The 15,162-nt window shown below is 41.8% G+C and overlaps 2 protein-coding genes across 7 annotated transcripts in view; both read left to right on the forward strand.

The window, feature by feature from the left end:
• The window catches only part of LOC147160107 (uncharacterized), a 68,872-nt gene that overhangs the window by 36,683 nt on the left and 17,027 nt on the right, over window positions 1-15,162 (forward strand). The gene's annotated exons all lie outside the window — the stretch shown is intronic.
• LOC147160109 (amphoterin-induced protein 2-like) lies at window positions 8,536-11,897 on the forward strand. Its single transcript, XM_086059743.1, has 2 exons — window positions 8,536-8,761; window positions 9,563-11,897. Exon 2 carries the CDS (start codon window positions 9,645-9,647, stop codon window positions 11,133-11,135), a length of 1,491 nt encoding a protein of 496 aa, XP_085915869.1. The 5' UTR covers window positions 8,536-8,761; window positions 9,563-9,644; the 3' UTR covers window positions 11,136-11,897.

Raw genomic sequence — 15,162 nt, forward strand, 5'->3', positions numbered from 1 at the left:
CGACATCTGTTTGACTCACTTAAAATGGAAAGATCACAGACCCCAACAAAGACTTGTCACCTATGGCAAATGAGTGTTTGTTCAGATGGGTGACCTTCCAAAAATAGCCTTCAAAATAGGCACAACTGCTATAGAACGTAGATGTGCTAATTCCTGCAAGAAAAATATTTTATTTATTTTTTGTACTGTAGTTTTTCTCTGCTATAAATCAAACACAGACACGAAAAACGGTGCCATGGCGACACCTGACAGGGAAAAGTTGCTTCTTTTTCTTAACTTTCTACCCCTTGTTGGATCAAAATCTTGGCCCAACGTGCTGGGTCAAACCATCAACCCAATGTACTGGGCTGTTTCACCCAATTTGGGTTACTCTTGTCCCAGCAGTTTAAAGTTTAAACTTTATGACAGGCGTGGGTTGGTAACTTTTTCTACACTCAAAATACATTTAAAGAATGACGCCCATAGTTGATTTTAAGTTAAATGAAGTCATTGTGTGTTTTATATATTTTCGCTGTGTGAGTAATGGAGCAAGCATGTTTAACATAAGCGTTATCGGAGATGTCCCGTGTGCAGGAATGTTGTTGGCCTTTCACACTGAAACCAGCGTGATTGGTGTCATTCCTTCTTATCTTGAAAACAGGAAGAATTCTGTGTTGGGTAAACATTTAATATTGTCTCTAAAAACGTGTGGCCGTTTTGCGTGCATTCGCTTAAGTTGGGTTCGATTTTGCAGTATTATGCTGTGGACCAATTGTTTTTTATTGTGGTGTGTTCTTGTTGTTGTTCGTCTTATTTGTATTTGAACAGTGGCAGTTTACATAGCTAATTTGTATTTTCAAGTCTTTCATGTTTTGCTCCATCACAACATTTTTAAGTTCATTAGCGGTCCTTTCAGGGCACGTCAAACAGTGATAAACCCCCCAAGCCATCCGGGGTGCCCCTCATGCTAGGCCTCGACATCATTTGCCAATTCTTCCGCTTCACTGCTTCAGCTATTAATTTCTGAAGCCCCTTACATAAGCTATTACGCAATGTGTTTTTCGGACCGTTACCTTCGCGTTAATGGGTCTGGGGCCAGCTCGTAGGCCGCCACCCGCCCCAGCCTCAAACCCAAACAGCCGCCCAACGGTCATCCGGTTTATAAGGACCACCGGCATGGTGCGCACGTGTCCCTAAAAGTTGTGCAGATGGGGCAAGGCGAAAGTTGTTTGTCAGTTACTACACAGCTTGAGTCGTCTTGATCCGCACTGTTGCCAGCTTTGTTATTGTTTGCTTTATTCTTTGGAAAACACAGCAGAGACGGCAGGAGTCACGTGCCCCGTGTTGGGACATGTTCCGAACATGGAATGTCTTGTTCCAGGTATCATTCGGACAAAAGTGAGGCCATCAGCTCATGTTTTGACATTTTTGTAAACATATAACTCGACAATTATCATTGGAGGAGTGAGGATGACATATTCAAGGATAACGACGTATAAATAAAGACATATAAAATCAGAGTGCCATGAAATATTAGCCCAACAAGTTGACCGATTTCAAATGCAAAAATAGTTGGCTATGTTTCTCTGCATGGGACTGGCTTGTCATGTGAGCTATTAGTATTTGTTTTCTGGCCTCCTTCTCTTTCGGTAATTAGATGGACGTCAATATTAACGTGATGGAGATGATACTCAGACTAAGACATTTTATGAATACCGCAAAAAAATCAGTTATTCTGTGGAATATGTAACTATCTCAACACCCTTATGCTGAAGTTGACGAGTTGACAGACACAGACGTACTTGTAATACAGCATAGCTGACAAATCCTGTCAATACAGCATCAGTCTGTAAGGGGCTTCATTTTCAGACCATTTTTCTGAACAATTATTTAATCCTAAAATATTGGACCGAAAAGTCCATGGCATTTTCTCAAAGCAGTCACTGGAACAAAATCACCAAAATCCTGATGAAATTTTTTTTTTCTGCCATTTACTGTGATGAGCCTGCAGGTTTCCAACACGCCGCCGCTCCTCAATGTGAAATTGTCCCTTGTCAGAAGGGGCGTCATGCGGCAGTTGTTTGCACAAATTGCATTGCCACTATAGAGGACGAGATACTTCCATTCAAGCGGGTGCTTTGCTCTCCAGCCAAGTTCCTGTACTTTTCCACCGCGCCGCTCAACAATTGAAGAGGGCCTCTGGAAGGTTATTCGCGTCCGTGTCTTATCAAGATTTTTTTTTTCTTCCTCCTTCAGCTTTTGTCTACATAGTTAAGAGGGGGTCAGTCCCCTAAAAGTCCCCCAAGCAAGAATGCTATTGTTTCCTGAGCTTTCAGATGATACGCTTCTTAACAGGACGAGTGAGAATCGGGGGTCTCAACTCCCACCTCGTGCAACTGGGCCACCTCCAATTTCCTGTCAACAAAGTATTTTTCGCCTTGACCCTTTCACCCTGTGGATGACCACAAGCAAACATACTCCCACTTTATACTTAAGTGTAATCCAAAGTAGAAGAAATGAAAAAAAAAATTGTTTTCATATGCGTTAAAAAATCATTACATAAAGATACGAAAGTTTTAAAAATGTAATTCAATTAAATTATATATATACACACACATCCATGTTCTCTTCCTAGAATTTGAACTCCCTAACTTGAACCACTAAACTCTGGGTGAAGGCTGAAGGCTTTTTTCTTTTCTTTTTAAGTCACTTTCAGCACGTGTGGGTCAACATCACTGTAAAAGCGACCGGAAAGAGGACAGGCCATATCTGGCGCAAAAATACGTACAGCACAGCAAATCACTATTTGTGAGTAGAACCCACAAGTGCAGTAGCAATACCTTCAATCTCAACATGAGGGCGTTATATCACCTCCTATCAAATCCTTAATGATAGTAGGCTCTTAAGTTTAGAATAATTACCACATTTTGTTGCTTGTTGGACAGATAAACGAGGTCAATTCAGCAACAGGTCAATTCTGGGTGAAAGCTGAATGCCCCACTTTCAGCACGTGTGGGTCAACATCACTGTAAAAGCGACCGGAAAGAGCACAGGCCATATCTGGCGCAAAAATACGTACAGCACAGCAAATCACTATTTGTGAGTAGTACCCACAAGTGCAGTAGCAATACCTTCAAACTCCACATGAGGGCGTTATATCACCTCCTATCAAATCCTGAATGATAGTTGGCTCTTAAATTTAGAATAATTACCACATTTTGTTGCTTGTCGGACAGATAAACGAGGTCAATTCAGCAACAGAAAGACTTCGTGGCTACGATTTATTAGGACATATTTTTACTATAACATACTCTATGTATAAATTTTTTTATAATAATACAATTTGTCCCAATGAAACAATTTTCATATGTGAACATGAATCGATCAAGTTCAGCAGCAGCTGTCAGAGATTATACATATTTAAAGGTTTTAGCATGTTGGTAATTATGTACAGTAGCAAACAAGTAAGGCTAAGTAATGCTTTAATGAAACAAGCATTCAGACAACTTACAGACAATGGCAGTGACCTCACCTCAAAAGGGGGCCTGGTGGGTTGACCTCCCCTATATTCAGTTACACTGAAGTATAAAATCCCCTTTAGGATAGAATGAGGTCACTACTATGAGGAAACCAACATCAAAATAAACCTCCTCATACCAAGTAATATGTGGAGCGCAATGCCAATGAAGCGGAATGCCAATGAACGCTTTTATTTTGAAGTTGTTACCGGAAGAGTTTTGCCAGTCGCGGGCCGCGGCGCAACGAATGGCTTGGCTAGTCCTGCGCAACGTGTGTTTTCCGTTCTTATTGCCGGCGTAAAACATTCGTCAAAAAACGTTAACAACGTCAACAAAACAACTTCGTACAAAAACTATGTTCGATCACCAATTAAGGGCACTAAAATAGAACTTAATTACGCTGACATTGTATTGCACGGTGCCTGTTGCCAGTGTTTAGGGCGTATACAGTGTTAGCGTGCTAACGTTGCTAGCGGCTGCAGCTAAAGTCATCGTATTACTTTTCAAAGGCAGTCTAATCGACGTGATGATTTTCACACTTTGATGCTGACAGCCGCACACAGTTGCCGTTCCTAATAAATAAACCGAGTTCACTCAATTGTGCACTTGACGGTCGGCAAAATCACAACTGTGGTTCTGACGTCACTTTGTCTCACAGACCAAAAACTACTCAACTCGGATTTTCATTTCATACAAAGTGCTGTACATGGAGTAAAAATCAGCCATGGAATAAAGACAGGTAAAACAAAAATAATACCAAATAAATTAATAATTACAGTGGGTAAATGAATAAGTCTATAAAATAACACAAGTAAGTAAGTAAATAAAATAAATAAATTAATAACAAAATACAGCAGGCACCATAAAACATTGAAACAATGATGAGTCAAACGCCAAATAACAGATGTGTTTTAATAGTGGGTAGAGAGGGATTTGTCTAAAATCTCCCTAACTTTCTAGAGAGGAAAATAATGTGCTGGTAAGCACAATTTAAATTTAAGTTAAAAAAAAAAGGTTGATTATCTAGAAACGAAAGTCGGTCGATCATTAGTAAGTGGAAATATATTTTTAATGTCTTCTGTATTCATAATTGTTCTTTCACCTTGCGAAAATATTATTTCTATCCACATACCTGATTATTCAATAGAATTTTCCATAGGATATTTGAATACCAAAATATTCGATATCTGCAGCACGAAAGAGGACTGCAACCCGCAGTGCTATAGTATACTATACATAATATAAATGGATAATGAAAGAGATGACCTGACACTTGCGGGAGTTTCCCAAATGGCCAGTCCATACACAGCGACAAATCGAATAGTCATTAATGGCTTGATGTTGGTCGAACAACGAATCGGCACGTTGGACACTGCACTTTCGCTCCCCGGAAAAAGTTCAGGCTCAGGATTTTTTTAAACTTTAAGCCCTGTATATATCAGGAGTATTTGTCGAGTGGTTTATTCCCAATTGACTGTTTAACTATACCTTACCTTAGTAACACTGAATTAAATAATAATAAAATGAACCCTGAAAGTTCATGAACAATAAAAAAATTTGCTATACTCGTAATATGGTTTCAGCTTGTTTTCGTTTCTTTTTAAAAAATAATTTCTATTTTTATTTAGTTTTCGTTTTTTTATTAGTTGTCATTAACTATAGCCTAATAAGCTTGACCAATCCTCTTGTTTGTTTCCAAATTGTCACCACAGTTGTGATGTTTACTATCACAACGTACAAAACCGCCATGCACAAACAAGGAGCACTGTGCATTATTTATGCCCACACAATATCTTACACATACACTCGCTCACAGCAGGCGGCAGAAAGCTTTTGAATGGGGAAGGATTGCTGTGGGGTCAAAACGTCAGCGACCGCGTTGAAAGCCGTGCCGTTTGATGTAGACACACTCATACACACACGCTTAAACACACCACAAAGATGCCTCATAGCCATAGCAGCTCTGTGCACTAAAGCGAACATTCATGTGAAACACGTGGAATGCTACATCATCTGTGCTAATTCTTCATACACGCTTTGTGTTGTGTACAAAAGTGACCAAAACTACATACAGTATACGTTTTTTCCCACTGCCTTCCTTCCCTCGGTGTTGCTTTTTTTCCCCTCAACCGTCCTTCTTTTTACTTCTCAGCTGTCCTTCCTTTGTTCCTGTTTCCTTTCTAAACTCTTTCTTGCCTTGCATCCCCTCAGACATGCTTTTTGCCTCCTGATCTCTTTTCTTCCTTCTTTCCCTTTTCCTCCTTTTCTTTCTTCATTGGTTGCAATTCATGCATCCTTCTGACCTTCATTCTGCTGCTTGGACCTTCCTCTCTTCCTTGCTTTCCACCTTCCTTTCATCTATGCCTCCTTTCAGTCTTCCTTCAATTTATGCATCCCTACATCATTTCGTTTCTTGTACCTGCTTTCTGACTTCCTTACTTTATTCCTCTGATCTCAGAGTTGCTTTTTCCCTCTTTACTTATTTTCCTATACACATTATTTGCCATTATTCGTGCTACCTGTAAAAACAAACAAACACACTAACAAGTGTGTACTGTACCCACTTTGGCCCACCAAATAATATATGTATATATGCTGTATGGCTTTATGTTAATGTGTTACAAGCGACACCAGAATGAGCTGTCCTGCTTTCCTTTTGAAGTCAGTGCATTGCTATAATAACTGTCTTACATGTCCATTAGTGCACCAGCAAAAGACAGTTTATATCTGCAGGGAAGAAAACGTTGTCATCCTAAGTTTGTTTATACTTTAGACAAACTATAAATAAAGCGGTTCGAGCGTGCCATCAAGAGGCTTTTTTTGGAAGCTGGAGGAGAGTCACAGAGTGAGGTCCTGCAGAGGAGCTGCTAGAGGAGAACTTCAGACGCTTGCAAGCAATTTACAAATACGTCTCAGCGTGCGGCAACTGTCGCTTTCAAAGAGGAAGATGAGGCGTGATTTTACTGGTCGAATGACACCATGAAAGACGTGGAGCTCACCTAAAATCTTGCGTATTACGCAAGGCGACTGTCATTCTGTAGCGCGTGATTATCTGTGTGTGTTTTGCAGGGAGGATAGTACTGAATGTGTCCATGAAGTGGTCACATGTCCTTTGATTGCGAATGACGTGCTTGCAATGATAAAAGTCACAGAGACATCTGATTTCAACATGAACTGTATTTTTAGAATCTATAAAGCATGCAGCTACCTCCCAGCATTTCAAACAGTTGATTATTGCTGCCACTGTCATGTAATAAAGAGGAAATCAAGACGTCTCAGCAAGCTGGGAGTGGGATTCTGCTGGCAAAGATGGACATTCTAGCATTATCCCTAACGGCCTCCCCCTTTGATGCCATGGAAACATACACCGATTTGTCTGTCACGGTGTCCTGGGTGGAAAGCTCATAATTAGCAGAGCATTGTGATTAGACTGAAGTCAGTAATAAGGCATCAGCCTCGTTCTCACATCGCTTGCAGCTAATGAAATGGACTTGTCTTTCTGCAAGGACAATTATGATTGATTTTTTTTTGTTACTCTCACTCCTTGTCCCGGTTTCTGTTCACAATGGGGCGGGCGGGACTAAAGAGGGGAAAAGCAGACAGTTAACAAGGCTAAAAACTGTGATTAATTGGACAAATGCAAATGCAGTTAATGAACGCTGCCATCTGCTATTCGACACAAACAAAGGATATGCAGCTCCCAAATGCGCCATCAATTAATTTACCACTTCTGGACACTGATGTTGGTACAACTGACTCTTAAAATGTTCTGTTTCCCCACAAAATCCCATTAGCTAATACTTGCCCAAGGCCCTATAGACTCTTCGACTTCATTGTGCAACCTCCAGTGTAAATAATGAGGCTGCGGCGGCACTGCAGGGGGAAATGGAAAAAGGCATCTTCAAGGGCACACATGTTTAATTGTGGTGATGCTATCTTTAATGGGGCAAATCCTCCCTGAAAAGACACCATTAAGTCTATAATGCGGTTTACTACCGCAAGGCTTGAGAATTGCGAGGCAGGGCTGCTTATCACTCTGGGTCATCACTGCAGGGTTGCATCATTTTGACTTGTTGTAACAATGGCATCATTCACTGTCACGGGGTCGAGGGGGTTCCAGATCCATGCGCTTACATTGGAATTAATATTTGGATTTCTCTGAGGACAGTAATTCTCAATAGAATGTACTTCACTAATGCACACTTTTGGGTTTATTCAATTCACAAAATTATCAGATTTGATATAATCACTAACATTGTGGCAGGAGAGACTCTTGGGTACCTACAAATTTTAATTTAAATCCATCCATCCATTTATGTTTGATTTTATTTTTTTGTCCAATTAGATTTCATTTTGTATGTGCTGCCATGTTAGTCTTATTTTCCCCAGGGCCTTTAAGAATCAGATGGTCGATGTAACTTAAATTATATTAGCAATGAGGCTGCTTCTTTGTTTTTTCCTCTTTTATTTATTTATCAATGTATTTATTTTCTTAGATTTAAAATAATAAAAAACAATAAAAGAAAGAAAGTAATAATTGCAAAACATATGAAAAATAATGATAAAATAAAATAATAAAAAATAATATTTAAAACGAAAATATAAATAAATAAATTAATAAATAAAAACAATGAGGCTGTTTCTTGAACCAATCAGATTTCAAACAGCAAGCTGGCTCAGGACAATGTCTCCCCCAATGGTTGTTCAGCTCAAAACTTGTAGCAGCCAAGTTCGACTATAGACAAACATGGATGGTTTCTTTCTATAGTTGCGACATGTACTTGGCAAGCTAAGTATTTTTTAAGGTGATACTTAGTGTCAAAAGTTTAAGAAGCGTTGTCATAAACAATTGTAGAAAGGCAGCTTGTGCACAGCTGCAGCTTTTCCTCCTCGCGTGCGTGCGTGCGTGCGTGCGTGCGTGCGTGTCATGTTGTGCTGCGGTGGCTTCCGTCTTCCCAGCGCCACTGTCCCCTCCCACTGGCGTCACGCAACTCGACCTGCAGGTGAACAGTTCATTCGCAGCTTCCCTCTCCTCCCCATCGCTCGTCGAGGCGCACACACGCCAGCCAGCCAGACAGCCAGCTGTCTGCTCGTTCGGCTTGCACAACGTTGCGCCGCGCGGCCAAACCGAGCCGAGTTGCGCTTTGAAGACCCACAAAAGGAGGATTGCACGCGGTCCGAGCTCGGGCGAGTGTGGATGTAGAAGCTAACGTGGACAAGAGAGGATGTCTGTTTGAACAAGCAGCAGCTGCGTAGGCATCAAGGTGAGCAGGCAGCGTGTTTATTCTTTGCTCTTTATTTCCATGAGAAGCCGAGCTCATCCCAACATTTTCTTTCTTTGACAGTTGGATTTCAAATCCGTTTTGTAAAGCACTTTTAAAACAGTTACGGTAGTGTCAAGTGTGTCTGATGCAAGAGTTTGATCACATCTTAATTACCGCAATGGCAAATATTACAAGACTGCTCAAATGTATATGAAAAAATAGTCCTTTGCAAAAATAATGTATGTTACTTTTTACCTCTTAGTTAGTTAGTTACCGCTTTTTCCCCAGAACAAGTCGAATTTCAATACTCACCAACACTGAGTACTCATACGTGACAATTCTATTGCGTCTTGAGGGTAACAACTTATTAGACTTCATGACAGAACCAAATTGTCACAAATAAGTCCTATATTACAAAAACAAAACAAATCATTATAACTGATTATACAGTATTCCAATGCAAGTGTTAATTCCCTGAGTAATCTGTTTCATAATACTGTGCCGAAAGAAGTACACACATTCACTTTAATTTACAAAGTGCACCTGAACGCAGCCATTGCGTGACTGCTAGTGTAAACATGAATGTCGGCTGCAATAAACAGAGACAGCATTTGTTATAATAGTCAAATGTCTCTATGGGATCAAACTGTACAACTCCAATAATACATATATATAGAATTTACCAGTTGTGCAGGTGTTGCTATGTGAATTAATTTTTGAAGAAAACTAGGACAAAATGATAAATACGGCGAAAAGTAGTATGAAAACAATGACATCCAATTTGGCGTGATTCTTCCTCAGCTCTCCTTCCAACTCCTAAAGCTGACATGTGTAAGCCGCGTGAGACGGCAAGCTGAGACCCCGGCCCTGAGGGAACAGCAGGATGCGTCCCATCGTGTTACATCTCTTGAGCCGGAGCAGCGTCAACCCCACGGCGGCGGCCCTGCTCCTCTCCCTGTGTCTGGGCTTCCCTCCCTGTGCGCTCACGTGCCCGCCTGGCTGCATTTGCGCCAGTGATATCATTTCTTGCAGCGGCTGCAATCTGTCCGCGCTGCCCCCTGACCTCCCCGACTACGCCGCACGCTTAGACCTGAGCCACAATTCGCTGACTGCGTTGCCCACTGATTGGATACGGCGGCCGTTCGACCGGCTCACCGCTCTGCTCGTCGGCCACAATCGCATCGTCCAAATTGAGGCGAAGGCCTTCGCGGCGACACCTCATCTCCTCCACTTGGACCTCTCATCCAACAAGCTATCAGTGCTCAATTCCTCGATCTTTACCGGCCTCACAGAGCTGAGAGAGCTGCTGCTGTTTGGAAACCAGATTGCCCAGATCAATCCTAACTCCTTTAGTGGTCTCCGCAGCCTGGTGAAGCTCTACTTGTCTGGGAACAGGCTGACATCACTGCCTGTAAATCTCTGGGATGGAGGAGGTCCTCTCAACCTGACCTTTCTGGACGTGTCAGCCAACAGGCTCGCCGGTGTGCATGTTGACACGCTGCTTTCTCTGAGCCAACATGGTGGAATTTATTTGCAGGGAAACCCTCTCAGGTGTGACTGCGCTTTACTGGCTCTGCTCCAGTACTGGGCGTGGAAGCAGTATCGCCCCCTGGTGGACTTTAAAGATGACTACCCATGTAGGGACGACGTAGCGAAGCTGAATTGCAGCCTGGACGACGAGATGTCCAGTGAGGCGGGAAGCTACCGAGTGGATCCTGGTGAATGGTTGTGGTTGACATGTCCTGGCTTTGCCTCACCGCCGATGAAGGATCCAGCAGTTTTCTGGGTGACCCCCACAGCCGTGCTAAATTTATCAGCACACGATCCAAGCACTCACCTGGCAGTCCTCCCTAATGGCACTCTGGAGATACGAGGAGCGCTGGTGGAGGATTCCGGCGCATACGTATGCGTGGTGGCCCGCGGGCGTCCGCACGACCTCGACGCGTCCCCCGAGGTCAACGTGGTCGTGGGGAATATGAGCTCCGTCGCTGCCAGCGACTTGGCCCATGGAGGCGGAGGCGAACATTTCAACACGGCTTTCACCACCCTGGCTTCCTGCGTGGTCAGCATCATACTGGTGCTCCTCTACCTCTACCTGACGCCATGCCGGTGCAGGGAAAACAGGGGCGGCGCCTTGGGAGGGTGCGGAGGACGAGCTCTCATCCTCTGTTCGGACCCCAGGGAAGTGGAGTCGGGGCAGCGGAGGTCCAATGGGAAAAGGGTAGCGTTCTCAGAGCCCCAAGTGGAAGACTGTGATAGCGCTGGTGCAAAATCGTCAGTTATCAACACGAGTCATGCTACCACTGAGGGAATTCTGAAAAACGGAAGCAGGACAGTGGGACAGACCCTCGCAGACACGGCCCTCATGGTATAACAAAAACATCATCATCATCATTACTGTCAGGTTTCCGGGAGTGTTGAGGGCCCAAGTGCAGAGACTGAGACAAGGGAACAGTGCAATATGATTTATTGAGGCAAGATGTGGAGCTGGACGGAGACGGACAGTGCAGTTCTGGTTGCGAGATCGGATCCAGGTGTAGGTAGTGGCAGGCACGGCGCAGAGTTCCGAATCGGGTGGCAAGGTGCAAAGCAACCTGAAGGGTACAAAAGGCAGGGTCAAAAATCCAGAAATACCAGGCAGAACACAAAAACAGCTGGCTGGATGCACAAACTCTGTTTGGTGAGTGTTGATCTGGCGACAAAGTGGCACTTGGAACCCATCTTAAGTAGGCCTCTGATTGTAATTGATGACACCTGGTCCCAGCACCACTCGTCTCACCAATCCTGCAAGGACACACACACAGGGGCGGGGCTCAAGGGGCAGAGCCAGGAGACCTGACAATTACATCGAAGCTGAAAATATAAATATTCGAGTGAAATTTCAGGATGAACCTAAAAATTATTTTTTATCTATTCTTTCCTCGTTACTTGTAATCAAAGCATTCAAGTTACTCAATTCTTGGTTTTAACCTGAAACCTCAAATTAAAGCGGAAGTCAGCTTTAAAAATGTATTGACAAAATATGTTCTATGTAACCTCACTAGTATAAACAATAAACATGACATTATGATTAATATTAAATGTGTTGAATATTAGTTATGAAGCAAAATCCAGCTGTTTTTATCCATCTCAGAAGGCGGCCATTTTGCCACGTGCTGTTGACTGAAGATGACATCATGACTGTTGCTCTAGGGCAACTGTGATGTCATCTTCAGTCGACAGCACGTGGCAAAATGGCCGCCCCCTGAGATAGAGATAAGAACTGCTGGATTTTGCGGCTTAACTCATATTCCACTAACGTAATATTAATCAGAATTCCATATTTCGACTAATGCATAGAACATATAATTTTTGGGGGGGATTGACTTTCCCTTTGAGTTTTTTTGGGTTCTTCCCAAAAGTCCAATACTCATAACATTTTTAGAGTAGTGTATCTGCATTTCACTAATATCCTGACTGCGTTTATATGAAGACTCCATGTGGAAATGTTACGGATGCCTCAACAGAGATCTCAATGATGATATAAATGTGAGCGCTGGAACAGTCATACTGGAATCGATAAAGCGCCACGGCAGTTATTGTTGAGTCTGACGGACTCTCTGTAATCAAAGGACATGTCGTGCTGTGCAAACACCGCCACAGAATCCAATTCAACCTTGTTTTATTATTGATCAAAGTGAGTCTGCTGTGTCTTCAAGTTATTTTACATGGCAAAGGAGCAATTCTCCGTTTTGACTACTGTTGCTACTGTAACACTTAAGACTGTTTCGATATGTTGGAGCAATGTAGCACTTGCCAGTAAGAATGAAATTGATGGATGTATTGTGATGGGATTTTCCCAAAGAGTTCATTCATGCACATTCATATACTGTATGTATAATAGTGTAATTGTTTAGTGAGATGTCTTAGTACCAACCCACTGCAGTAAGAATGTGGCATTAAAAGAGGTCTGATCCGAATGCACATATTAGCATGCTTTAACAGCTCATTGTAACACCCCCATAAACATTACTGTTATCTTATGGGGGTGCACATATATATATATATATATATATATATATATATATATATATATATATATATTTAAAAAAAAAGTTGAGAGGAAATTAGCAATGGCTTGCTAACATCACCATTTCAACTAAGTGCATTATCATTACAATTTGTTAAAATCTACTAAATACTAAATTGACAATACAGGAATATACACTCACAAAGCATATTAAAAAAGCCTCGTGCAGGATGTACATACCACATAGATTAATTGCTCTCACAAGGCTATAAACCACGTCACGATACAGTGGATATTAAAAGTTTGCTCCCCCCAACCGTTGAAATGCTTGGCTTTGTGACATAAAAAACGAGACCAAGGTAAATCATTTCAAAATGTTTTCCACCTTTAATGTGGCTTACTTGCAATTCTCTTCACCTCGTGTACGGCCCCAGCGTTGTTGAAATGTTGTTTCAACTCACACCCTCCCCCCCCTTTACTGGCCTCCCTCCACTGGCTTCCTACGCATTTTAGGATTGATTTTAAAAATGTTATTTTGAAGTGCCTAAACGGCTTGGCACCTGACTCACTCCAACCTGTTGCAACTTTACGTTCCTTCAAGGTCACTCACTCACTTCCTGGCTGTCGCTAAATCCAAGTTGAAGCTGAGACCAGACTTTGAAAATGCAGCTCCAAAGCTGTGGAGCGAGCTGCCTCTGAATGCAAGGCAAGCTTCCAATCTGCAGGTGTTAAAATCACGCCTAAGGACACATTTTTATTTCCTAGCTTTTGAACCATAGCCTGAGGGGCACCATGTATCTCGCGTTTTTATTTGTTATTAGTTTCTTTTGTCCTTTAACTTGTGCAGCACCTTGCATCCACTTTGTTGTTGTAAGTGTGCTATATAAGTAAATCAAATGTTATGTTATGGTAACTTTGGGTTCATCGAACCATAACAACATTTCCCAGACGCACGTAAGAAAATATGTTATTGTTTGATGAAACCAAAGCGAATCTTTCTGGCTTGCAATAATAATGCAAACACATTTGAAATAATTCATTTTGGTCACATTTTTTTGTACCATAAACACCTGGTATTTGAACAGGGTTATGTAGACTTTTTATATGCACTGTATGTTTCAAAATGTCACCTGACTCTCTGGTGAGATGCTGCAAAAGCGGACGGAGAAATTATATTCAACATTTGCTTTTTACTTTGAGTTTTGAAGGTCAATAGTGGCAGGCACATGACAGATTCCAATTTCCATTCGCTCTTTCTTGAGAATAAAAAGTGCTTTGACGCACTTGCTCATCTCGAAGCGGATTTATGGAGCGAGAGGCACCTAGGCAAAGGAACTGTTGGAAGGATTGACCCTGAGCGCCTGTGAAAAGAAAGGCAGCGAAGTGAAGTGTCATTCAGGCCATATTGGTGTCAGCCAATAAGGAAAGGTGTGACCTACATTCTCCCTTTGTCTGATATTTTTAGCTCTGTGGTGTCAGTTTTCAAGGTGCCAAGAAGCTTGTGTTGCTTCTACATGTGTCCTGTCCACATAATATTACATCTTTTTTTCGTTTTGATGTCGCATTAGAATGCATAGACATAGTCGAAGTGTTCTGTCAAGAGTGCACTTTTTTTTTTTTTAATAAAAGGTCGACGTTTCGAGCTTGTGAGTTGTTTCCTGTCTCCAAGAAGTCATTATTTTAGGCACCATGTGGAAATAAAGTCAGTTTGGGTGATAAAATGGAAAAGTAGGGTTACATCAGAAGGATTTAAAGCATGGCAAATAACCTCTTAGTGAGTCAGCAAATCACAATTTCAAAAAAAAAAAATCCTCTTAAGGCCTTTTCATTTGCTAGTGAAAAAGTGAAACCTTAAAGCCTATTTTTGCACGCTTATTTTTTTTTGAACTCTTGACAAGATTGTACCGTCATTTCAGAGGCAGGGAGGACACAAGGAGCCTTTTCCAAAAGTGCGGTGCGTTCAAAAGTGACGGGGAAATTGGTTGTTGTTGAATGGTTCCCATCGGGACCAATCTGGGACGAGGTGTTTTTCACATCTTAACTTTTAATGACTGGCTCCCATAATATTCTCACTATTGTGTATGATGCATTCTTATTTAAGGTTTAATTAAAGCCTCACATTTGAATTTGAACTAATAATCCCCTCTGCTAGTATTAGTAGCTTGAAGAAAAGTGAAATATTTTCAAGTCAGGGTAATATAGTGGTACAGTGGTGCCTTGACTTATGAGTTTTTGCTTTGACTTGCGAGCAACAAATCAAGATATGATCGTTGCACATAAATTAGAAGGTGCACAAGCGCAAAAATGCATTAATGGCGTTTTTGTTCATTTTAATGGGGGGAAATGATTTAATTCATGAGTGGAATATGTTACACGTTTAAGCATTTTTTTA

This window comes from Leptonotus elevatus, chromosome 17, assembly GCF_054856555.1.
Source record: "Leptonotus elevatus isolate MCC_2025b chromosome 17, RoL_Lele_1.0, whole genome shotgun sequence".
In the NCBI taxonomy this organism is placed as follows: domain Eukaryota; kingdom Metazoa; phylum Chordata; class Actinopteri; order Syngnathiformes; family Syngnathidae; genus Leptonotus; species Leptonotus elevatus.

Coding starts and splice junctions, on each gene's coding strand:
- LOC147160109 (XM_086059743.1), top strand. CDS start 9,645: ATGCGTCCCATCGTGTTACATCTCTTGAGCCGGAGCAGCGTCAACCCC.